Genomic DNA, 26,828 nt, shown 5'->3' on the forward strand with positions numbered 1-26,828 from the left:
AGGCTGCCACTTACAATACCATCCCTGGCTGATAACTCTTTTGCCACCTTTTCTAGGAGAGTTGGAGTCATTGCCCCGTTTTGACAGATTTCTGCTAATAGGGAAAAAGAAAGTAGGATAAATTGCGCTCTGGTGATCATTCTTCTTATTTTGCATGGAATTTTAGTATATCCTGAAAAAATTTTGAGCAAACCCTTGAGTTTTTTGAGTCTTGAGTGACCTGTTTTACTTTAAAAATTGGGTTTGACTGGGACCTGGATTAAGGTCAGATAACAATGTAAAAAGATTTTGGGAAAAGTCTAAGATGTTCTGTCATCTCTATAAACAAGATCCACTGACCAAATCGCTAGTCATGTTGGACATGTCGCCCATTTGCCTGGCTGCTGTTTTCTGTTCATACGAGCACTAAGCCCAGCAAAATATGTGCTGGGTATTTCTCGTCCTGGTTGTAATTCAATAAAAAATCATGCAAATCAACAGCACAATTCATGTGATGTAGGAAGATTAATGGGGATATGGGGGAGACCCAATTGTCCTCCTAGACATAGGAGAGAAGCATATTTGCTGTTTCATTGCAATTTAGTAGACAGTATTTGTCTTGATGGCTCTTCAAACTACCTAGAAAGCACCAAAAGTACTTATGTGGGGAAGTTTTGCCAAGTGAAAGATGGAGACTGGTTCAGATTGCCGCAGTACCTAATGCATTGGGAGTGAACCCTGTGAGGATTTTTGTAATTGTATTTCTCTTTTATCACTTTATTTGTTATACGTCATTGCCAATACACCTTATTCATCTGTGATTAATAGGATAATTTCATTCTTGACTTAACTGGGACTCTGCATAGTAAGAAAAATGTGGTGGTTGTATTCCTTTATGTGATAAGAGTTGTGTCATGTAAGCAATTGGGGAAACAGTCTGACTGCATGTGTTCATTATGGTGCAGTACTTTGTAAAGTCCATTTGAATTGAACAAAGCTTTTGAACTATTGATTTAGCTGGCACTTTGCGCATTGAGAATAATAAACAGTTATACTACGTAAGCAGTAGTCTATAATAGGCAGGGGTCTGTCTGCTGGTGTATGTAACACAACAAATAGTGTCAGCTGCACTGATGGAGGATAGGAATGCATACACCAAAGCATAAATTAAAAAAAAAAAATAAAATAAAATAAAAGCTTAACTTCAAACTGCCTAAGCAGGAACATACAGGGCATTTTGTCTTGAGGCCAGCTTTAAGTATACAGGAAATCCCATAATGTGGTTTGTAACGATGTATAATTTGCTGAAATAATTTGCACTGTTCAAATAGAGTTAGAGATTGATCTAGAAGGAGAATACTGCATGTATTTGTATTGGGTAGATATATGCTTGTATGGGCTCATCTTCTCCTTCTGAGAGGTTTACCTTGAAATAAAGAAGTACAAAATATAGTCTGGAAATTTTTTAGATGTCTTAAGTATTTGTAGGTTATTTATTGAGTTAGCAGCATAGTCATAGACAGGCATAATTTAAATCTTTCTTTCTATTAACGTATCTGAATTGATGTTTCTCCTCTACCAGTGAGTGGGAGTGGAAGAGAGGGGTGAATCCCTTCAAATGAAGTAAATACAGGAGATGGTAATACAAAGCTCATGTGATGTTGGGTCACCAGCACTGTGGGGTAATGGGGACAATCCTTTTGTCTCTGGGAACTCTGATGGCTAATGAACGCACATCAAGTCCTCAGTGCTGCATTCACTTTACTGTTTTTTCCTTTATTGTTTTATCTCATCTACCTGCCCAAAACCATATCCATTAGAAGCACAGGTGCCAGCTTTGAGGAGGATGATGGGCCTCACCATGCTGCCACTTTGGAGGCAGAGCTCCCGTGGACACTGAGAGCACTGCTGGAAGCCAGCTGTTGCTCCTCAGCCAACTGAGGCGTACAAAGCCAAATTGAGGCTGTTCAGCAAATTATTTAAAATTGGGATGGATTCTTGCGGTTTTCACTGATCTAGCCTGGATTTCCAATAGCGCGATTTTCTTTTTTTTTCTCAATTCTGTAGCAGCAGCAAAGCTTCTACAAAGTCCTGTTGATCTGCTGTGACCACAAAATGGTGCTTGAGTCTCACTGTTCAGCTTTGTTGCTGCTGGGAGGATTTGTGCAGCACCATGTGTACAGCGTGGGTCCTCTGCTCAAGTCCACAGCAGGTGGAAAGAGTAATGCATTAGCCCATTGCACATGTACATTTATATGTGTTTAAATGTAATGGTTTATATCCATCCCAGCTGTATGTTAAAATTTGAAGTAACCAATTCTATGTTTATGGAGAAGCTCAGAATTAACACTATTTTTTTTCTTCCTTAAATATTTTTTCTTCCCCTCAATGACGTTATGAACTTTTAAGGATGTAAACATCTTTCATTTTCTCCCTTCATTTGGGTTTGACGTGCCTAGATTTAACCACGTGCTTGAGAGCTTTCCGGGATAAGAAGTGGGATTGGGATCTGGCAAGGCTGACTGTCAATTCTAATAGAAGTGAACAGAAATTAAAGGCTCCTGGTGGATTTTGGTAGCTGAGGTGATCTGTGGCTCTGAGTCCAGAGAAAAAGTAGTTGGACCATCCTGGGTGTGTAGAGTTCACAGTTAACCTGTAGTAACTGCTTTAAAAATATATTTGATTATATATTCTGTATAGATGATTATATGGTCTCCATCATTTGATGATACAGTCTTTATTTGTCCCTTTCTATCAGTTTTGGGCCCTCATTTCAAGAAGGATATTGAGTTGTTCAAGCACATGTGGAGAAAGAGCAATGAAGCTGGTGAAGTGACTAGAAAATGAGTTATGAGGGGTAATTGAGGGAATTGAGGTTGTTTAGTCTGGAGGAGAGGCTGAGGGGAGACCTCATCGCTCTCTACAGCTATTCGAAAGGAGGTTGCAGCGAGAAGGGTGTCAGTCTCTTCTCAGGTGACAAGTGATGCGAGGAAATGGCCTCAAGTTGTGCCAGGGGAGGTTTAGATTGGACATCAGGAAGAATTTCTTCATAGAGAGGATGGTCAAGTATTGGAACAGGCTTCTGAGAGAGGCGGTGGAGTCCCCATCCCTGGAGGTATTTAAGACAGGTGTGGATGTGGCACTAAGGGTTGTGGGTTAGTGATGGGACTCAGTAGGTCAGGTTGATGGTTGGACTTGATGATCTTGAAGGTCTTTTCCAACATAAATGATTTCATGATTCTGTAATAGTCAGCCTGAAACTTTAATTGTAGACTGGTAGTCAGCCTGAAACTTTAATTGTAGACTGGCCTCCCCTTTGATCCGAATCGTATCAGCCATGGCTGAGTTTTGGGTTTTCCTGTGGAATTTGAAAACTGGTTTTGGTTTACTTCAATTCCTCTTCTTGTATTTGGGTTGGATTTGCTTCCCTCGCTCACTGTAAAATCTACAGCATCCTTTGACCCTCGCAACGAAAGGTTTGCATGTAAATGACCAAACATGATTAATGTGGTGTGCAGTTTTTTATGTCATGTTGTGGGACCCAGGTTTTGAGTTGCATTTTTTTTTCTTTCTTCCCACCCATCTTTTTCCCTGAAGAAGCAAGGATTACATAGTTGAATTGTCTGACAGCTCCCATTTTTTTCTTCTGTTGTCTGTTTTTTTTTGGTTCTTTGTTTTTAATACTAGTGAATATATTTTAACCAAATTTAACAGGCACAGAGGTCTCAGATATATTAATTTTCTACCAGTACCTTGAAATCAGTGGGCATTACATAGAGAAGCACTCTCTACAAGCGTAGGTCAGAAGACCCACCTGTATTTGCTATTCAGACATCTATGCAGGAGGGAATTTGAGACATAAATCAACAGGAAATGAGGCCACTTTGGGTCTGCTGCTCACCAACCTGCTCATCTTCCTTCTGCCTCTACATTCAGATGGATTGTTAGCAGCAGGAAGGGCACAATTCTCTACTTGAGCACACCATAGGGGTGACAAGAAGTGGATGTGAACTGTGGGAGTCTTACACTGAACATGGGTGGCAGTTGGGCAAACTCAGTTCGGATGCACTTATTATTTCTGGACCAACTTTGAAGCAGGGGAGGACAGGGAAGTGTCCCTGCTTAAATGGGCTGTGCTGCTGTTTCTGTGTGTGTGTGCATGCTGATTAATTGCATTTCTTTGTAGCTTGGTAGTCACTTCATCCAGGAGACATGGAAGGATATGCAGTTAAATAACGCTCTGTGTCTCTCCAATTTCTGGAGCTGCCTGTGAATGCTAATACTGTTATTCAATAATCTGTTTCTCAGCTCTTATAGCAGAACTGGAAGTTTTGTGAACTTGTAGGTGATTTGCCCAGTGAAACCACAGCAGGCTGGTAAGGGCACGATCTGGTTTTGTGCATCTCTTGGAACAATCTCCATGTATTTGCAACGAATTAATATATAAAAGGATGATCTACAGCTTGATTTTTTTTAAAAAAAAAAAAAAAAAGTCCAAAGGTATATATTTTTCATGTATGTGAATTCAACACTAAAAAGAAATCTAAGGGAAGGAGATTTTTCAGTTTGAAATCTGTGGCTTTGCTTTTTTGTTGTTCTCTGCTTCTGGCTGCCATTCCATGAGATAGAGCCTGTTTGGAGGTGTTAATCTATATGTAATGAAATTTCAGAGAGCTCACTTTCTATAATTGTAGCGCTCCAACTGTTCTTTGAGATCTCTGTGAGTGTATCACACATAATAATCAAAGAAAATAGCAGAAAGTCTGCAATTAGAAACCTAACAAGTAGAGCTTATATGGTGATAGCTAAAAAAGTTACAATTCACATGCGTTGGTTTTCTTTATACAATTCAGTAAGACATATCCATGCCTTTGCTAGGGTAGAAAACACTTTAAAACAGTACAGGAATTTATGATGTGCATGGATCACTTTGAAAACCAATCTTTTTCTTTTTTTTTTCTTTCCCGACTGAGAGCTGTTTTAAAGGTGGAAGACCTGTTATACTAGCCAGCTTAATTTATTTTTCTTCCCTATTTAAGTCAGTAAAGTAGGAACCTTTCAAGTGAACAACACTGGAAGATTAGTACCATTAAAGGCCTAGCTAATACCTGTGTTGAGTCAATAACGGAGCACCTTACATGAAGCTACTGACCATTCCTTGTGGACCAGCTCTATGCTTATTCTAATTGTCTGGGATGCTGTGTGCGTGTCCCTTGCCAAAAAGGAGGGAAGGTGCAGTCTAGGCACAAACTACCTTGTATCCAAAACTCTGTGGATTGTAGACATAACAGCATTAACAAGTAATTGAAGTGGCAATTGACTATAGCTTAATATTGCAATATACAGGTAACTTGTGCGCTGGGTTGTTACATATTCCTCAGATTAACTATTCCAAGTGATTTGGGGGAAAGTTTGACTTTTTGAAACAGTATGATGCTGTAAAAAAATAAAATAAAATAGTACAATGGATAAAATGCTGTAGTGAATTTGAGTTATTGATGGTAAAGGAGGTGAAAATAAGAGACTGGAGGCAAAGGTATATAGGCAGATGCAAATTGCCAGACCAAAGCAATCTGGGGCAGAGGAAGGTGATGTAAAAGGGGACTGAAAAGCAAGAAGTGATTGTGAACTGAATACTGGCTGCAGACTGGATTAGAAGTGATTTTAAAATAGCAGTTAAAAAGACATTACTGGCAGTGATTTCTGATCACCAAGATTTCTGCCAGCAAAAGACATAGAGGTGTGGATCAGCCATGAAAAGGGAAAACCAAGAACATAGCTGGGTTTTGCCTTTATTTTTTTGAAAGGATGTGTAAAACCTTGTGCATGTTGATGGTATTGGAGCTTGAGGGGAGAACTTCAGTAGCTGGCAGATGATAATGTAACTGTCACTGTTGTGTGGGGGTGAAACGTCACCAGAGTTTGTAAAAGTGTTTTTAATTTCTATTCCTTCCTATTTAAAATACGAAGCTTTTAGGATCCTAATAGCCTCAGCATTGTTGCGGAGTGTGGATTTGGCATTAACTCAAGGAGCATTACTTAGTTGAGTCACCATTAAGAGCTTTCTGAAGCATCTAGGGTTCCCTCAGAGGTGTCTCCCATGGTCCCGGTCAGACCTGGCCCTGTTTTGCTTATGAGACTTGACAAGATCATAGCGCAGGGTGGGAATGGCTGCTGCAAAGAGCTCCATAGATTCAGGGCATAGGATGGATTGGGGTCAGGCTGATAAGATTTAAGTTGACACACATTTCGTGAGATGAAAAGGTCATGTTGCAATGGCAGGGGTTTGGTTTCTGTGTTTGTTTTTTTTGGTTTTTGGTTTTGGGTTGATCTTTTTTGGTTGGATGTTTGGTGGGTTTTTTTGTTTATTTGTTTGTTTGTTTTTGTTGCTGTTGTTTTGGGTGTTTGTCTTTTGACTTGAACTTCACTGATGGTAATCTGGTTCACAAAAGTAAGGGAATGTGGCCACCCTTGAGTATCAGGGCTTTTCTAATGATTTCAGGTGGTGACAACTCATTCCTCTGATATGGCCCAATTGTTCAGATAATGCCAGTCCACTCCACACTTCCCATATCCTCCATATTTCAGGAGCCTTTCCCATGGCATCAATAAACCAATATCCAGAAAACCATTGAGCCTCACGATGGGATGGCTGAGCTGCTCTGATACCACTCCCTTTTTGAGGGATTCGGCTGGAGGAAATGTAAAGATCTACACCTGGCTAAGAAAAACTCCTTTTGTCCCTGCTATAAAATCTTAAACCTAAAGAAGAAAGGATTTTCAATAGGGTAGAACTTCTATGAAGATATATATAATATTTGTATCAAAGCATTACTATTTTTTTTCCATTGAAAAAATTACACTATTGCCAAGTCCTACCTGTGCTCTGTGCTGTCTGTAAATGAAACAAAAAAGTATCTTCTAGCTCAAAGAGAACATAATGTATGTGTGTATATATGTTTGTATGTGTGTTTATATATAAAATTATGATTATAATGTAAGTAGAGAGAGTTATTACTTATACTCTTTACTGTGGTCAGGTGGGTTGGAGCTTTCTATTTTCTGTGTCTGAGACTCCTTTTAAAGCAGTGATAGCTATTTTTATATTTCTCAAATTTTTTCTCTTTGGCATTGATTTGTTTACAGCTCTTGTACTTGCACCCAATTTCCACCTGTCATGGAGGTGTGATGACTTAAGTCAAATTTCATACATAAGAGTCCCTTACACCAGTTTGAAATACAGTATGTTCCCCCTAGGGCATGGGTATTTGAAACCCTAACACTTCTATTCACTGTTGCTACTTTTTTGCTTGTGAAATTGGTATGGTTGCTCTGAGCACCAGAAAGATAAATCTTCAATTTTCCTAAAAACACCTGCATTATGATGCTGTTGGAAGCTGTGTAACCAAATGGTATTATTGACCAACATGGCAGTATATATATCCACCTGTACTGCTGTATTCTTCCCTAGAGGAGAATATAGCCTTCTCCTTTTTTGCCGCCTTTAATCCGAGCAAACAGCACATCTAGAGCTTCTAAAGCTGAGAATATTCCCACTCGGGTAAATGCGATAGCAACAGATAGCCACTCAATGAGCAAATGAGTTGTGCCAGGCATTTTAACAACAAGGTAGGTTAGCCAGGTTATAATTGTCTTTAATTTGCACTTGCAGAAGCTGTAACATTTACATGAACCTGATTGGCACTGGGAAAAGTGGAAAATTCTGTTGCTCCTTTGAAAAGAATCAAAGAAATAACTTCAGATCTCAAATTTGAAACAGAATATCCTGCTGATTGACCACGCATATTGGTATCAGTAGGATTTTTTGATCCAAAAAGCTGAATGATCACTGCAAGCAGTGAATACAAAAAAAATCAGCTCCATGGCAGAGAGCATGTAGTTTTGCTTTTATATTTTTTTCCCTTCTTTTCCAAGAGCATTTCAGAAGGCTCATCCCTTTTCCCTGCTGAATGCATGTTGAATTCTTGCTTTTTCTGTTGTCCTCAGAGATTCTGAAATTTTTGTAAGTAAGGTTATCTAGATTTTTGTCTAGTTTAGTGATTTTTAATAATGGAAAGAAGAGGCTGTCTTTCCCATCCCACCCACCGTTGCACCTTTGTACTGTAAAAATCTGATTTTGTTCATGAGTAAGAAATGGGTGAAGAACACATTTACCATAGGCCTGTGCCCCAGTCCTGCACTTCTCATGAACTTGTAAAGCAGGGTTGTGTTTTCTTATTCCGTTGTGTCCTGCAAACTTCCCCTCTTTTTTTTTCTTTTTTTTTTTTCTTTTTTCAGGAAATGCCCACAGGCTTTAATTTCATACTTACTGCTGCATTTTTCAGTTATTTTTCAACTTCTGCAGTGAATGGCTTTTGCTTTCAGTGTTTCTGTTCTGTAGGAGGAAACTGTGGGTGGTTACAGCTGTAACATGTGCTCCATAATCTTAGAGCATTTGTTCAAAAATTTCCCGTTTGCTCTGTTTCAATTTTTAACTAGTTGAGTGGTGTGTCCTGGTGCCCCGAGGGAGCCTTACTGCTCCAGCGCCGTGGGCTGTATTGTGTCCCACCAACCTGTTGAACACTTGGCAACTGCGACAAGACCCTACAAGACCAACAGCATCTAAAGAGACAATGAGGGATGAAGGTTGTGTTGTAAGCCCAGCAATCGCTGCAGATGGGAATTGAGGGGAGAGGCTCTCTAGGTTTTGTTTTATGCTTGGGTTAACTTTGTCCCCTAAGCTTCTGGCCAGCCCATCCACAACCGACATTTCTGCTGAAGCCCCTGGGGCAAGGCAGGTGTCCTTTTGAGGCTGTATTAGGGAGCAGTGGGAGTCTTCATGTTGGTAGCCAACAGCAGAAAGGCCAAAATATTGACTGGGAAATGTGGAACAAAAGGATACTGTTTCCTAAGAGGAAGCAGAAGGCACGAGCAGCAGGCAGTTTGGATAGAAAGAGGGACTTTGGAGTAGGAGCAAAGACAAAAGAGACCAGAGCTTGCCCTGGTTTATATCCATCCTATCTGGGAGCATGTGGATATTATGTCCTCATGTTAATGCTCTCTGCAAGACTTTTTTTTTTTTTTTCCCTCCTACTTGTTTTGATGATGTGATATTTGCATTGCAAGTTTCCTTGATACTGTTGTTATAGAGACGTTTCTCCTCTCCTCATGCCAACTATTAAGAGCCATCACGTGCAATACCATTTGAGCGTATTCTTCTCCTGGCATTAGCAGAGAGATTTCTTCTCTTTGTAAATGTTGAAATGTTTTGCAGCTTAGTTATAAATATAGCAAAATCATGTTGCTTTAGTTCCAGCATCTGGTAGGATCACTTTAAAATATAATTGAGTAAAAATTAGACTTTAAACAGCAATTTTGTCCCTATTTTGCTACTTTAAAGCCCCAAAATCCAACTTTTTTGTCTTGATATCTATAAACAAACCTCTTCTTTCTTTCACGAAACTAAAAATAACTACAAATGCAGTCTCTTTCCAAATTGCTTACAATTTATATTAGCAGCGGCTTCAAGACTTGAAGCATGGATCTGCCTATTGAGTAGTCCCTGAACAGAGGGATGCGGGCTTTGTCAGGGAGACAGCCAGATATGAAACTGTGGTTGCCTCCTGTTTACTATTGATAATGTCCACTTATGATAATTCGGTAAGGAAATGAAAGCCAGGTGAAACACGTATGAATCTTGTTGCTGTACGTACGGGTTCCTGCTATATAGGGTGTGCACCTGGGATGTGAGCACCCATTCTCTACTCTGCTGAAATTCAACACCCTTCTTGGGGAAGTATACAGCAGGTCTGTGGTGGAGTCCGAAATTGAAATAAAGGATCTATTTATTCTCTCTCCATTTCTGTTCCTTTTTTTTTCCTTTTCTCCTTTTTTTCTTTCTTTTTTTTTTTTCATTTTCTTTATTGGAGGAAGCGTTTGGACCAGAAGGCTTTTGAAATTCTGTCCCAGGTTTTCAAGTCTGCTCTCAGTTTTGGTGCAGAAGCTTTGCCCAGTGCTTACAACAGGTACATATCTCTGTTTAGGAGAAGAGGCTGCTTGGAAGAAGGTTGTGAGCCTTGCATTTTTCAGACCACTTCCATAAACCAGTTTTGAGTTTAGTATCTCAGTTTAACCTTCTTCTGAACAAATAGTTGCAGTCATCTTTTATGAGGTAATTCAAGGTTCTAGATTTCCTATGTATATTAAATCAGTTAATGATACTTCTGCGATTCTCTGCAAGGAAGAGTTTATTTATACATAGAGAGCTGGAGAAGGGAAATGCCCCTCTTGCTGTCTCAGAGCTCCTCATTCATGAAGGTCATCTTTGCAAGAGTGAAATAGCTCTCTTTTGTAATTTGTATTTCTTCATAAAACTATTAAGAAAGACCATTGCTTGGCAAAATATCTGAGTCTTTAGTAATTTCTCTTTTTTTATTTTTCTTTCTGATGATGATGACTTGAGGAAGATTGAAAGCATATATACATGTATGGGAGATCTGTGGCTATGCTTCAAAATGTGCTTCTTTAGTCCCGGTTGGTAGTTCAGAAACTTTGGGGAAGACTCTTCTTGGCAAACAGTGTCTGTGCTATAAAAAGATTTGTGGCTGTAGTCAGAAACCTGTTACATCTGTTAAAAAAACAAGTAAAACATGAACCCTGCCACAAAAGCTTCCTCTAAACTTAATTTAAAAGCAGATAAAGTGGGCAAAGGATGGATAAGGAAACAGCTTGGCTGTGATCCCACTACAGGTTTCCCAATTCCCAGGGTTTAGATTACACTGCTTGTAATCTACCCAAAGACTTCAGACCTTGGTAGACACAGGCAGCAGAAAAATAAAACTAACGTGACTTAGTGGCAGCAGTTCGCTATCTTTTCACATCACAACACTTATTTTGCAGCGTTCGGAAAAGATGCGTTACACAGAGAATTTTACATGCCATATCTTCATTTAAGAGCTGTGGCACACATTAAATTTAATTACTCTCCTTCTATAGCTTAAATTGAGGGCAGCTTCAAAAATGAGGGTGGCTTCTATTAAACTTAATTACTTTTCCCTGCAGTCTGCATGGTTAGTAATCATGGGTAGATTCTAAACAAAGATACAGCAGAGAGATTCTTTTATGAGAATAGGGTTGGAAAGTAGCCTATAAAATATAGAGAGATGGCAAATACCTTTTACATCCAGCTTTAATTTATTATTGTTATAGTTAGCTAGCATAATAATAATAATAACAATAATAATAATGTTTCAGTGTGATTAAGAAGGGATTGTTGGGGAAGGGGTGTTAGTTGAATTTGGCCTTTAAATGTTTAAGCACTGAATTCTTTAATTTCTTCAAGTTCCTTTGCAGATTTATGAGGTGAAAAAAGGTTAATGATAGAATATTTTATAATGTCTTCTATTGACTATAGATGGCAGATCTGACAGTTAAAATGAAAATTGTTCCAGAAGAAACTTGAGTCAAACTAATTATTGGAGATGTTATAGGGATGTATAATTATATTCACCTTTAAAAAAAGAGAGAGAGAGGAAAAAGTTTTATTACAACTGTGCTTTTTAAAGAACAAGTGGAGAAATAAAAGCTGTAATTGTTCTTAATTATAGCTAACTGTAATTGCACACGACTGCAATATGCAGCACATCAGCAGCAGATTAAGAGATCCTGGCATATGTGTAGTGTACAGAACAACTTTGAACAGAGGTGTAGTTTTATGAATATAGTTACGTATAATTTAGGTCTCTTTTTTGGATTCCGTCTGTGTTGATTTTGCTTTATTTTTATGGCTATTGTAGCAAGATAATTGTCACTGGGAAGGTGCTTCTGCACTGATATATCTGTTCCAAATGAGTCAAAAACCTTCAAAAGAAAAACTTGTTTTCTTTTACACCAATGATCTGATGTGACCAGGAGAGATTTTCTCAAATGCCCTTGTGTATGTACTGATGCAGATAGATGGCTGGTGGAATTTTTTTTTATGCATCTCAATATAACAAGCACCAAACTCCCAAGGATTTTGCAGCGTGGTTGAAAATCTTTGTTAGCTATCTATCTGCAAGTTTTTAGATTCAAACCCCTCAAAAATGTAACCCAAGAGTTTTTAGCCCATGTGAAAATGCTGCTTTGAACAAAATCTAGGGATGCGAATGCCTGAAGGTAGGCTCTGATTTCATCTCTTTGCACCTGATTTACAACTTAACTTTTTCCATACGCGTGCACACAGCTCCTGGTTTTGGCTGCAGTTTTACCTGTAAAACATTTAGTTATCATTACGTGCCGAACTAAAGAGGGAATGCAGATGCCTAAAGGAGGCTGCTGAGCTTCAAGACTGCTGGTTATATTTCGTATTGCAAAACAGATCGCTGCTGAAAGAGTGAGGGTCAATGTGCACCGTATTATTGACAAATGCGTGCATGTTCTTGTGATGGTAATTTCTGCATCTCTTGAGTACTTCAGATGCTTTCAGTTTTGTCTCGATTTGCCAGGATCCTCTGTGATGTTCCCAACCTGTTTTAAGCTGTTCCTTTTACCCAAAAATAAATAAAACCCATCTGTCACTGAATGCCTTCCTTCCAAAACATAGTTTTGCAAAATGTTTCAGTCTTGGGCCAGCAGCAGGTTTCAGAGTTAATTCAGCCTAAGCTTTGTGGACCAGAAGGGATCTTTTAGGCTGTTGGGATAGGGTTGGGTTTTGCCCCAGCTTGCACAAACTGCAGCACTGGATGTGAATGAAGTTTGGTTAGCCTTGTACTTTGGAAAAAGTATATATGTCTATCTCAAAGGAGAAGGCTTTGCAAAAGTACTGTGTGCTTTAAAATAGGGGTTTCTCCAAAAAGATCAGGGATGAATGAGAAGTGAGAGGCAGATTTCTGAGAGTAAAAAGCAGCATCAAGAAATCAGGTGAAATGGGTAATTTAGATTACAATGTAAAGAAGAGGTAAAATGGATTGCTAGATGCAGAAGCAAGCATGCGAAGATGTAGGTATACTGGAAGTTAAACTCATTCTTGCAGGTATCTGTAAGAAATCAAAACTTTTTTCAAAAACTTTAATGTATGGAGAATCTCCTGATAACTGCCATGTTCTAAATAAAGCACTCACTTCAAATGGCAGCACTGCAGCAAAAATGTATCTGTTACAGGGCTGCTAATAAGCAAATGTGAGCAATATTTCTTGACAGAAGGCTGTGGGTGTTTTTTAATAAATCTGTGTTAAGTAGCAAAGGGATAAGAGCTGAAACCTAAATAGCAATCCACTTCGGCTACTGTTTTCTCAATTGAAGTATAGATGGATGCATTGACCCTGATTGGAAATTCTTGAAGGACAATTCTGGTTAGTAGAAGCTAATGTGGAATTAAATGTGTAGACATTTGTGTATGTATTCCCAGAAAAGCTAATGATACAATTCTGAATGCTGAACATGTTCCCCGCTCCTCTTTGTTAATACAGTGTTGCTTGTGCACTGCAATAAACTATTATTTCCGTGCTACTTCTGTAATTACATTTAATAATCAGCTCTCACAGTCCAATAGTATTAAACGTAGGAGTCTTTTCAACAAACTATGATAAATAGCTCCTTGCAGAACTGTTGTACTTGAGGAAGCTTTATGGCTCTCTTTGTAAGATTTGTCATTTTCTTAATGCTGCTTCAAAAAGCTTCTGAGCTTCACTCTGGACCATCACCGTATTTTCCCTTCCCCCTCTGCCTGCGAGTGTATCTGGGTAAATGAAGCTTAATGTGCCATTTCCAAGCACTGTGACACTCCTCCAGGGCTGGTTACATTTACCATTGCTAAAGTCTAAATAAGTGAGTTTTAATGAGCAGGAATGCTTGCTAATAGCTGATTCAGGTACTTAGTAGTCCATGTTATTTAACTGTGGTGGAATTACAGAACATAAATGGTCTGATGATTAATAGATGTACCTGCTATATATTTGCAGCCTAATAGTTTGTGCCATTAAAGAACAACCTTAACATCTTCTGTTTTGGATGTGGTTATGGAGAAAGGGACTTGCTTGTACATTTATTTCATTGCTAGCATACACCTTAAAACATTTGAAATAATAGTTTTACGATACCATCGATATTTTGTTCGGTAACATTACCAAACTTGTTGGAGAACACTGGTGCACGTGTACTTCGGCTTCCCAAAATGGTCAGCTCTGCAGCTTTGCTCTCTGCTTAGGGCTGTCAAAAATAAATTCAAGTTGTCCTTTTAAGGTCAGAAATAAGGCAGCGGATTAGATCTTATCTCCTTACTCCTCCTGTACCATTAATTTGGGGCAGTAGTAGAGGGACCAACAAGAGCGGAGCTTGACCATATGTTTTTTTAAACACTTCTGATCTGCGTACGGGCAAGTGGCAAGGGGAAAAAGGCAAAAACTAACAGATGAACAACAAATGAACAAGCATGAAGAAATAATAGCATCCAACATCTGTTGTGGTTTGCGCTGAGATACTCCAGAAGATTCTGCAGTATTTATGGAAATAGTGTAAGGGCTGTTTTGAACTGCAGCTAATAGGACACAGGCTGCTGTCTGGCAGGCTTGTTCACAGAGTCTTTTCTATGTTTTCCTATTCCATTCCATGTTTCAACCTGACATTGTTGGTTTTTGGATCACAAGGAGGAGATGTCAGGAGAGAAAGTAGCAACTGTTAGTCCTTGCCGAACCAGCAGAGAGAAAGGCAGTAACTATATCACCAGGTGGATTAAAAGACAATATGGGCAGATGTCTGAAGGAGATGTTGGCAGCACTGGTGTTCCAGGTACAGATGAACTGCTTTCAGTAGTTTCCGAATCCAGTGAAACCTCTGTTAAAGATAAGCATCCAAAACGTAGGCAGGCTTTTCCAGAGTTGTCAAATGCTGCCTCAGAGCTGGGGTAAGGCAGTTGCAGCATTTTTCGAAGCTGGTTTCTATTTCCGTAGCTGGGAGCGTAGGCAGAGGAGCTTGCATCTGCCCCTGGCACAGCATGTGGCCATGCCCAAAATCCCTGCTTCTGTGAGACTCTTCAGCTAGGACTAACCTTATGAGATTTCTGACACTTGATGCTGCCTTGTGAGTGAAAAAATAGCGAGAGGTGGCTGCTCTCAAAACTGGAAGTCAGAAGCTCCTGGAAAGTTGTGGTTTTCTCTTTTATTTATTTTTTTTGTTGTTTTTTTTGTTTGTTTGTTTCTGGTAGCTGCCAGTGCAGATCCTGTAGAAACCACGTTGTCTGCTAATTGAACTGAGAAAGAAAGCCTACCCTCTTTCTAAATGTTCGTTCTTCTAAGATGCCTGTATTTTAGCATCTCACTTCGTACCAAAAGTCCTTCAGCTTTGCAAAACTTCAGATATTCCCCAAAACATGTCTGCCCAGTCCTGCACTGGGTAAGAAGATGAATAAGTACTTGAATACTTAGTAGCTGAAGTATCCAAGTTGTTCTAATTCAGTAAAGTATTTGGAGACCAGGATGAGATGCCATTTTCAAGCTTGGCATCTTCTCTGGGTTACTTCTCTGAAATAATTTTAAATAAAGCCTCCAAATTCCTTGAATGGCTTCAAGTCTGTGTTTATTAGTGACAACATGCAATATCAGGAAATCCTGAAGTTTTGAGCTGCTAACGTGAAGTTTGGAGAGACAGGCTGAGGTGTGGGCATTCCAATGGAAAACAGTTGTTAGGGTGTGTCTTTCTTTTTGTCATTCATCATTAAAGTGAAGAGATCAACATTTGACCCAACCAACAGCTGCTGCATGATAGAAGCCACTTATGTAAATGGCACATTGAACTGTTCCCCACGCCCTGCACAAATATGAGAAAGTCTTAAATATCAGAATGCATTTACTGCAGCCCTGTACAACAGTTTAGAAATTAAGGAAGGAATCTAGGCCACCTCCATCTGAAGTTTTCAAATAATTTGTATCTTTCTTCACATATCTCATGCATTTTTGTGAAAATATGACTTCTGCAGAATTAACACGCAGTCCAGACTCCTCCTTCAGTTCTACATCTGTACAACTGAGTACGACTGCAAATTACCGCTGAGATTTCAGGTGTGATTCCCCTCCCTTCCTCTCTGTACAGCGGAGATGAGATGGTGGCAAAGTATAACATTGCAGAGAGTGGAAGCTGTAACATGAACTACAGGTCAGCCAAATGCCCAGTGTGCAAAATTTTCTACCCAGCCAGGTCACATTAAGTTTAATGAGCATACAGGGAGGAACATCTGCTGTTTTAGATGGTCTTCTCATTTTATTGAGAGAGAGGGTATATTCCTCCCACTAAGCTCTTACAGCTCCCTGAGGCAGGAGCCTGTGCATCTCTTCTTTCTCTCCCTGTACTAACAGGGCGAGGATGTAGGAGTCAGTTATCATGGCAGATTTCTCCTGCTCGTTCCTCCTGCTGCTTGCCATGCCCCAGAGAGCCAAATTCTGCACCCATGGGCCTCCTCCCTTCATTTCCATGTCATCAACTTTCAAAATGCAGTGCTTTCCCGAGAAAACACACAGCAACAGCAGTCCCTGTGCTGCGACAGAGATCTGCACATCCCTGATGGCAGGATCTGACCTTGGAGCAAAGCACCAAAATGGGATCTTTCTTCTTCTTCTTCTCTTTGCCCTGGCATTTTTCCCCCTCATGCCCCTGGCTAAATTGTATCCTATCTGTGTCCCTATCACCAATCTATAAAATGAGCATACTGCTGTGTTTCTTCTACATATCGATTTTTGTCTGGCTCTTTAACATCGGAGCAGAAGTTGTGCGAGAGGGACACTCATCTGCTGTCCTTGGTGTGTACTTAGCCAAGAGGCCAAGATCTTAGCTGGGTTTTGTAAGTAAATTGTAACAAGTGAGAATATGATCCAAATTATTCTTTAATTTGTAAGCTAAAACATTGCTGTCCTCATAGATGTTTGGGCAAGGGTGTGTTTAAGTGAAACCTAAATTTTTATGAAACATGTAAAATAGTCACAACGAAGAGGGCATGCTCTATTTGAGGTGTTATTTGTGTGTTGAATGTACCATGGAATTCCATTGTTTTGGTGACAGGATCTCATCACTGAAAACACAGAGCTTTCTATCCTTACCTAAGGAGGAATGAAAAATTCAGAAGTAGCAAATTTAGAATAGTGAAAAATGCTGCTTTTAAAAATAAGCATGGGAGAAAACAACGAGCATGTTTGCTCATGTCCTTTATCTCACTCAGCTAATCTTGCAGAATGTCAGCTTGTATAGAAATAGATTTTTACATATGAACTTGTTACATCACTTCCTAAAAAAGGAGTATTTAGCTTGTACTTAAATAGCACATTCAGAGACTGTTTATGCAGTATTTCTGCTGCAAATGTATGATATTTGTTAGCTTGCTAAACTCTGTGTGAAGTTTTAAAACTGCAGTGTACTTATTTGTTGTGCATTGTGTAAGAGAGTAGCATACTTTTTTTTTTTTTGAATATTTTAATTTTTCCTAAATATGAAACTTTCTCAAACATTTTGATCCTCCCTGGTCATAGGGTGTGGTTCTTTAAAAAAAATAAAAAATAAAAAAATGCTAAAAGCATATTATGTAAAGAAAACAAAACAAATCTACATTCAAAATTTCAGAACATTAAACCCCATGTTTTATCCAAACTGAGCTTGTTTATTTTGATGCACTCCTAACAATGCTGAGAGACTATCCAATTTAAGATGGGTGAAATATCTTGTGTCTCATAATGGTAATTTCAATAGGCACTATTAATTCTTCCAAGTCTGCTTGGACATAGTTCCCCCATGTGATTTGGGGAAGAGCAGAGACGACAATGTGCCTTTGGAGGTGCCATTTTTCAGCTGAAATGTGAAATCAATGTCCTGACCATTTGTGGTCATTAAAAATCTCATGGCAGTTTTCTGCAAGAGTAGAGGCATTGACTCCCAAGTCTTGGTGAAATTCCAGCTAAGTAATTATATTCCTCCTGATACAACTTTCCTTTTAAAGCTAATTTAATGTTCCTCTTCAGCTGTTCTCCCCTGTTTTAAGTGGAAAATCTTTCATTTCCCTTTGTAAACCTTTCTTTAGTTCTGCTTTATACTGACAATTAGTAGCTATTCTTCCTCTTGCTGCATCACTGAGGCATGTCTATGCAGCAGCATTGTGCATGCAGACACATACCCATACAATTTAAAAAGCTCTTTATTGATGGTCTGGTTAAAAGCCATTGAAATTAATGGGATGCATCCCTTTGAGCTGGTGGTCATAGGAGTCATCAACGCTAGCTGAGCTGTGTGTTGTGGAGCCCTCTCTAAGGCTGCTTCTCTTGCCCTGCTGAGAGTTGCGTTGACAGGCTGTTGGTGCTATGGTGTCTGCTCCCCATCTGGGTGTAGACACTCAGGAAAGAGTGGTCAAAACCGCCAGCTGTGTTGTTTGCTCTGGCGAATTGGATTTGCCTGTGGGGCAACACAAAGAAGAGCTTCATGGTTATGCAACATTTGGAAATAATTCAAGGTAGAACTTCTTAGTTATTAACATTATTGCAATTTGTTACATGCACCTTATCAGCACACATGGCTTATCTAGCCACTTCCACAGTGGAAAATTCCTGGGGAAGATACATAAATTCTCAAGTCATCCTCTAGAATACCTTATTCCTCTTCAACATGTACTTATTTTTGTTCACAAATATATCCCCTCTGGTATGGTTAATGCTTGTGCAACTTGTTTCACCCAAACCACAGATATCAGCTTAAACTTTGTTTTTTGTTTTGTTGTTGTTGTTGTTTTGTTTTGGTGGGTGGATGAGTGTTTTTTTTGTTGTTGGTTTGGTTTGGTTTTGTGCTTCATAGAAAAATAGTGTAAGTGGAAGAAATAACTGCTGCAGCACATGCCAGAGAATAAAATGTGCTGTGGTCACTCGTTCCTGAGGAGACAGGACCTTCTTACCCTCTGGGTTCAAACAGTGACTGCAGGCTTGAATGCCTACAGCCATGACCACAGGACGTGGACACTTCTCTTCACAAGTGGGAAGACTCCCATATTCTGCATCTGTTTTTTTTTCTGCTTGCATTTGTGCTGCTTTCGTTATTGCACACCATACAGATCCCTTCTTCAGCTTTGCTCTTATCCTTATGTCCTTATCCTCATATGCCTTATGTGCTGTAGGCGGGCTTTATCCTCTCCCCGAAGTGTGAGATGGAGAAAGGAAGAACATTGACACAATCGGAGGGATGTGTTGCTGCCTTTCTATTTGCATCCTCCCTAGCACCCTGATGCATTGCTTGGCTTGAATTTATATGCTTTTCTTTCCAAAACAGAAACCATTCTCGATGGAGAGCTAAGGCTTTCCAAAGCGCTAAGGGCCATGATTCTGAGGAAGCAAAAATTATTTCTAAGCATAGTCCTGACTCATATCAGTTGAACTCAAGCTTTCTGGTATGCATCTAGCAGAATACACATGAGATTTTCCCAGATGCCTTTTAAGCCCCCTCCCCTGTCTCTGGTGCCTCAGTTTACATCTCTGCAGAAGCATTAAATCAGACAAAAATGTTTTACTGTGAAAACTACCAAGCTGTGTTGTGCCAAACCCTGCATGTAGGTGGGTAACAACAGCTGCCAGTCAGCCTCTGAGAGAAGAGCACCATATGATTTCTCAGAGAACAAAACATTTAATACAAACACAACACTTTCCAAATATTCTGAAGAGTTCTCCTGAGCAACTTTCTCTCAACAAGACTATTAGGCAGTAAAGTCTGTTTGCTGATCTTTATGCAGATCTTCCCACTTCCACTTCAGTATAAGGTTTTGACTAAAATATTTATACTTTTCTGCTTTGGTACACATCCTACTTGGATCCTACGGGAATGATTTCTCAGCCTGTGGAGAGAAATGACAAAATTGTGTGTGTGTGTGTGTGCACAGTATTTGGTTCGCCCACCCTGGCTTACTGGTTTTTGAGAACAGCTATGTGTAGCCCTCTCTGGAGGGTGCAGGGCATCTTCAATAATGCAAAGCTCATTGCAGATCTAGTGAACAATTTGAAAATGTGCAGTTTGATTTCTGGAAGGCCATATGTGATGGGGCAGCATATTGGGTGCAGACCTCCCACGTGGCATCCTCCTGGCTTCAACATCTTTACCTTCCATATGTCTGGACCATTCTGCCCCAGATCTGTCCTATGTAGCTGTACGCATAATGCTGAAAAATTGTAAATGACCTTCCTGGAAATGCTCTGACTGTGCTTCATGATGTCACCATCTACCTAACAGCTTTTCCAGGCTCTTTAGCCTTGTCCTCTTCTGTCCTTAGCACTGTTGTGCATTAACTCATCCCATTTGCATTGGCACTGATTTCAGTGGGATTTGGAGCAGTCCTGATGAAATATTTAGGTTTCCATTTTCACTCTTTTTAAAGGTTGTCCTTGTATGTCATAGGCAGTATATGAAAATACGTGGTCTTATATCAAGTTTTTTTTTTTCACTTGTGTTCCTTGTATGTGTCACTTAGAAGTAGTAGGAATCTGAGCATTAGTTGTATAAGTCTAGTTTCAGTTTCTTGAAATGTTGCAGAATGAGTATCCATTATCTTTAAATAAACTTTAAGGGTATTCTTGATGACTAATTTGCTCCATAAGATTTTCTTTTTTAAACTCCCATGAAATATATTTATAGAGCAGTGTTGCTGTTCCTGATATTTATGGTACACTAACAGTGGACATTAACCATCTTCAGCAGTCAGCGTACTATTTATTTCCAGTGAGGTTGCAAAGATAATTGGGTATGTTTTCTAGGAAAATAATATTTTTAGCTTATTATTGTAAAGTTGTGGGGGTTTTTTATGGCTTAAATGTTGGTGAGTTGATGAGAAACAGTAAAAACTTTAGATAGCTGGGAAGTAATCAGACTTCTCTTTTATTTGTGAGTTACAGAGTTTTATTTGAGTTAGATCTGTATTTCAAAAAATCGTTACCTTACATATTTTTGTTTAAAATTGGAATTTGATCTGCCGAAATGTGAAACTAGCAACACAATTAATTACATTAAAAATGTATATGCTAAAGGTCTGCAACATCTTTGTTTAAGATTCTGATCACATTCCCATTTTTACCACCATATCGACTATTTAATAATTGTTTTCATAAGGCTGGCATCTGTTGTAGAGTGGGTTATTTAACAAAAATGAAAATCTTTAGAAATTTAGATGCACCAATCACTCACTGCTCTGCTCAGAAGCTGGCAGTGCAGTTTCAGTTTAACATCCTCTTTTGAACATACATTCTTCTGCTTCTTGCCACTACTTGTGATTCGTATGGATGTCTCTTTAAGCTGGATGAGCAACTGCTCTTTCATAAAATGCGGTCCCATACCCTGGAGCAATAAGGTTTGTGCTATTCTGTTATTTGAGTGATAATAGGTGGCTAAAGGCTAGGGAGTCCCTTCAGAAGAAGAAACAAAGAAATGCTTAGCCTCACTTTTTAGTCCGGGTTCTTTCCTCCCCAAAAAAACTTTGAATTAAAGGAGATGGTATCTGTGATCAGAGGTGGACAGGAAAAAATTCCTGACTGTAGGAACCATTTAGTGATACAGTTCATTGATAGCTTCCAGAAAATGTTACATTAATTTTTTTCAATGCCTAACTTATAAGTAGGGCTTGGAAAATAAAGTGATCTGATGCCAATGTGCAGGACAGTTAAATGAAAAAATACCTGAAATGTATGGCTGCATCAAAATGCCCTGTAGAAACCAAGGCTGTATTGCTCCACTCTAATTTCATTTTATTCCTCTTTCCATTCTCTTCCTTTTCCTTCCAGCTCTCATCTTTAATGTTATTCACATCATGGACTTCATTCATTCCTGGCACCTGTTAAATACTGACCTGGCAGCCCTTGCTGGGTGGGAGCTGGCACTTCTAAAAGGGCTTGTATATGTGTTGGTCTGCTGCTGAACTGGGTGTGCAAGAAAAGGGTGTGAGAGGTCTTTTTATTTTCTCTTTATTGCTCTGAGTGCACCCACAGAGCACCACTGTGATCTGTGCTTTTTGAAGCAAAACTCTCGGCAGTTCAGGTTGATAGTTGGATTTTATGATCTTGAAGGTCTTTTCCAACCATGATAATTCCATGATTCTGTGTTTAGAGGGACCACAAGGACATACATTGGTGGTAGATCTAGGATGTGTTTTAAGGACTGTGTACATAGGTAACAATAACGTTTAATTGTGCTTTAACTTGATGTATCAGTTACATGAGCCCACTTCAGTATCTCACACTTTGTTCCTCCCCCCAGACATATTGCACATCCACAAAATATATTCAAACAAGTAAAATGGATCAAAAAACACATATATGGAAAATAACTATTGCCTAAAACCCAAGATAAGAAAGTTTAACACTAATGTAGCATTTTCTCAGCGCACAACATCATTATAAATGCCTTATGCCTCATTGCTGCAGAACTGAAAAAGGGAACTTTTTCAACTGGAAAATTGGCCCAGTGCTGCATTTTAGCTATGCAGGATCATGCAGTGCTGGTATTTGAAGGAATGATAATTTTACACTTAAAAAATGAGTAATTGAGAACATTATTCTGAGGAAATCCTTAGATCACACACCATCATCTGTTTTTCACATTCTTGTATATATGATCATGCAGACATTGCATCCGCAAATGACACATTTGTGTATAAAATTGTGTGTATGTGCCTGCACTCCTATAAAATATAAGTAGTATAAAAGTACTTTAAAAAAATTATAGCTTCTTTAAGAAAAAACTAATTTTTCCTTGCTTTTTGTCTTTCAGAGAGACTTCCACAGAGTTGTCTGGAGCATTACCAAGGTAAGCAAGTTGCTCTGAACTGACTCTGGGTATCAGTGGCTGGCAGCTGCTGGAAGATGCATGACCTTTTGAGCCAGAACATGAGCCTTTTCCTAAAGAAAACTGCTGGGATGCTGAGAACTGGGGATGCCGGGAGGAGAACACGTAACGCATGCCGTAGAGAGAAATATGACCATGAAATATTGGAGCAACCAAAACTCCACAGCTTACGGCAGCAACACATTGAAGTTGTTTTGAGGCTTAGCTCCGTTGTGTACCTGAGAAAGAAAAATCCCAGCTGTGGCTTTCTGCCAGCTGTGCAGTGATACCCACTGCAGGTGGCATGGCTTTTGCTTTAAATTTCACCAGAGGGGTGAGGAAGGGAAACTTGGAGGTTGAAGAAAAAAGTACTGTGATCTTAAGGCATTTTCATTTGGAAAGCAGAAGAACAGCTTAGATCAAATTCTTCTATGCTGGGAAAGGTTTTCATAAAATAATAGAACTAGATGTGACTCCCAGGCTGTGACAGAGGTTTTTGAAGAGAGACCTGCCTACATATTGTCAGAGGGTATGCTAAAATGCTGTTATTATGCAGATAAAGAAAAGGGTGGAGAGAAGGGAAAAAAAAACTGATGTGGTACCCTGTCACATAAGAGATGCCTGGTGAGCAAAAAGAAATGGTTCTCTCATTCCTCTTGCATCTTCTGCCACCAGTTTTGCTCTGTGAGGTGCAGGAGGGTTTTAATAAGGTAATGGTTTGGGGTGGTTTTTTATCCTTTGATAAATAGCAATGTTGTAGTTCATGTAAAAGTTAATGTTAAAGGAATAATTCAGCAGAAAAGTCAGTTTTCTTTAAGCGTAGTAATCCATGTGACTTATTTCTGCTTCCAAGACAGAAAAAAATGGCTGCCTTTACAGCGTGTGGGGTTCATTAGTTCAATCACAGAATCACAAAATGGTTTTGGTGGGAAGGGACCTCAAAGCCCCCCCAGTGCCACCCCCTGCCATGGGCAGGGATACCTCCCACCAGCCCAGGCTGCCCAAAGCCCCAGTCAGCCTGGCCTTGGGCACTGCCAGGGATGGGGCAGCCACAGCTCCTCTGGGCAGCCTGGGCCAGGGCCTCACCACCCTCAGAGTGAAGAATTTCTTCCTAATATCTAATTTAAATCTACCCTCTTTTAGTTTAAATCCATTCCACCTTGTCCTAGCCCTACATTTCCTGACAAAAAGTCCCTCCTCAGCTTTCCTACAGCCCCTTCAGGCCCTGGCAGGCCGCTGTGAGGTCTCCCCGGAGCCTTCTCTTCTCCAGGCTGAACACCCCCAGCTCCCTCAGCCTGGCTCCACAGCAGAGGGGCTCCAGCCTCTGTTCATCCTCGTGGCCTCCTCTAGACTTGCTCTGATACATCCCTGTCCTTGTGCTGGGCCCCAGAGCTGAACGCAGGCTCCAAGTGGGGTTTCACAAGAGCAGAGCAGAGGAGCACAATCCTCTCCCTTGCCTGCTGCCCACACTGTGTTGGTGCAGCCCCGGACACGGTTGGATTTCTGGGCTGCAGGCGCACATTGCTGGCTTGTGTTGAGCTTCTCGTTAACCCGCAGGTCCTTCTCCTCTGGGCTACTCTCCATCCATTCTCCACCCAGCCTGGATTTGTGCTTGGCATTGCCCCGGCCCAGGTGCAGGGCCTTGCGCTTGGCCTTGTTGAACCTCATGAGGTTTGCATGGCATTGACTCATTTGTATTGATAAGCTGCATAAACGCAGATTTCCACTGAATGTGACGTTTATCCCACTCTCTGTAATGTATTACCTTGTTCTGTGGCTACAAACTTGTTTGATTTATATCAGCTGTTCACTCATTAGATTCTTTTTATTACTTACTATCGTTTGATTGTGCAAGCAAAAATATGATTGTGAAGTTTTGCCAAGCATGAAGTGCTGACCAATTGCCAGGCCTACCTAAAACAAGATTTTATTCATTTTCTGTGCAAAAGAATTACAATTATTCAAATACAAAGAAAAAGGAAATAGAGATTCAACAGAGTAGCTGCTCCTTGATCTGTCTCCTGATCTGGAATGTTTTTTACTGGTTTTAGTGCTAAAATATTTCCAGTTTGACTACATGCCCCTAATTGGTTAGGTATTATATGACTAATACACTGGAAACATGCAGTCCTTGTACTGCTGAAATGAATTCCATTTTAAATTAAAGTTAAAATGAGAGATCCAGGTGCTAGAATAAACATCCAGTTTCATACTTGCCATTAATGATTGCCTAAATGTGTTTTTTGAATTATTACCGCAAGGCTTTAATTTCAACTGTGGCAAGATGTCGCAAGGAAAAATCAGATTGTACAAACAATGTGCACAAGGCAATGTAATTATGTTATAAATATTAAAACCAATGATCTTGTCTAGATTTAAAATAAATGTTTACAGCTGTGTGCAGGTTGGCTGGTCCTCAGCTCTTCTCTGGGATTCACCTGGGATTCACCTTAGAGAAATTCACATTTCTCTAAGAAAGCAGTTCACTAGGGCTTTTAATCTTCTCTTATGATGTATTAATATAATATTTTATGTTCTTCACTGAAACTTTAAGTGAACCATTTTGTTGTTATTAATTTGTAACTGTGAAACTGTCTAATTTTCCCTACCACGCCACATCTTCCCTACCACACCCCTACTCTGAAGCTACTTTGTATCATATAAAATCTTAGTTGCTGCACCTTGAAATGATGAAATTAATAACCACTTTTCCATAGTTACTCTGCTAGTTGTATTTGGTCCAATGGGGCAAAAAAAAAAATTGTATTTCTAGAAATCCAGCTCTCACTTATGCAGCCAAACATGATGCCTTTTTTCAGGGCAGTAATGGCTCATGGATATATTTATGTCCCGAGATTGATCAAACACATTTCAAACATTTGTAAACCTGGTGAAAGGGTCTTCATTGGAAGCCATGTGTGAGCAGATGTGTCTGTACTTAGAGTACTTTGTCTGCCGGCCAGAGAGATTTAGGCACTGGTGAAATTACTTTGTTGTTATTGCCATTAAAAAAAGGGGGGGGGGGGGAGCAGAAAATCAAACTTCTGAATTTTACATAGTTGTTTTACTGAAGAGAAGTTAAGGGGTTGTAACCAGAAAGCTATGTAAGTAGTCAGAATTTACAGACAAAGATTTCTCTTGTATAGTAACCAAGATTAGGGTCTTTATGTGCTTTTAAAAAATAAAATTAAAAAAGCAAATATAACAAAGTGTCTTGGAAAACGGTATACTATATTTTTAGTATAGCCATTTTCCATGAAATACTGCTGATTGGTTTCTAATGATTTTATCTAAAAGCAAGGAGAAATTACCTTACTTTTTGCTGCTGAAGAACATGTTTCATTCATAGGAAGAAGTGGAAAAATTTGAGTTAGTGGGCATCGTTTAGAAGCAAACCTAATAGATTAACTTTGCCTATAGAAAGATATAACAATATTCTCTACAATTATATTGTGTCAGTTCTAATTTACCAGTTATTTCTGATGATTTTAAGAAGCTCTGACTAGAGAAGGAATTGAAAATTTAAACTTTAAATATGATAAAGAAGCCTTACAATTTTTATATTAAATGACATTATTATATCTGTGAATGTATACTGTTTTTTCGAAGAAAGGCTTTCTGTGTGCAACAGCACATCAAAGAAAGGATCTTCACAAGGAAAACTTTATAATAATATTAAGTTGTTCATTGCATGACCTATTTAGAGTACTCAGATATTTCTTGTTGTAGACTACATAATTAAATTTTAAATGGAACATGATAAAGAAATTATACTGGTGATCTCTAGAGATTTGAATACCCTATTTGGATCTTTACAAGAGTGTAGCGAAGGCATACTTTAAAATTTAATAAAGGTCTGGCCTATTTTTTTTTTCTTTTAGATGTTCTATAGCTGCTATGGCAGTCTTATTTCAAACTGTATTTGCTCTCCACGTTATATACTCAGTACTTGCAATAAGAGACCAAACTGAAATTATTAAAAGTATATATACCTTAAATTGAGAAAAAACCCATTATGCATGATGCAGAACAATTAATGAATGAAGATA

General features: G+C 39.3%; 1 protein-coding gene across 6 annotated transcripts in view; it reads left to right on the forward strand.

Annotated features, from left to right (window-relative positions):
• The window catches only part of CELF2 (CUGBP Elav-like family member 2), a 455,245-nt gene that overhangs the window by 124,698 nt on the left and 303,719 nt on the right, over nt 1–26,828 (forward strand). For all 6 annotated transcript variants that reach the window (XM_040546975.1, XM_040546986.1, XM_040546982.1 and 3 more), the window contains exon 2: nt 22,726–22,761. Coding sequence is in view for 5 of the 6 variants with exons in the window: in XM_040546986.1 (XP_040402920.1) it covers nt 22,726–22,761 (36 nt within the window). In the remaining variant the exon portion in view is untranslated. The remainder of the gene's footprint in view (nt 1–22,725; nt 22,762–26,828) is intronic.

The sequence above is a fragment of the Cygnus olor genome, chromosome 1 (genome assembly GCF_009769625.2).
Source record: "Cygnus olor isolate bCygOlo1 chromosome 1, bCygOlo1.pri.v2, whole genome shotgun sequence".
NCBI lineage: Eukaryota > Metazoa > Chordata > Aves > Anseriformes > Anatidae > Cygnus > Cygnus olor.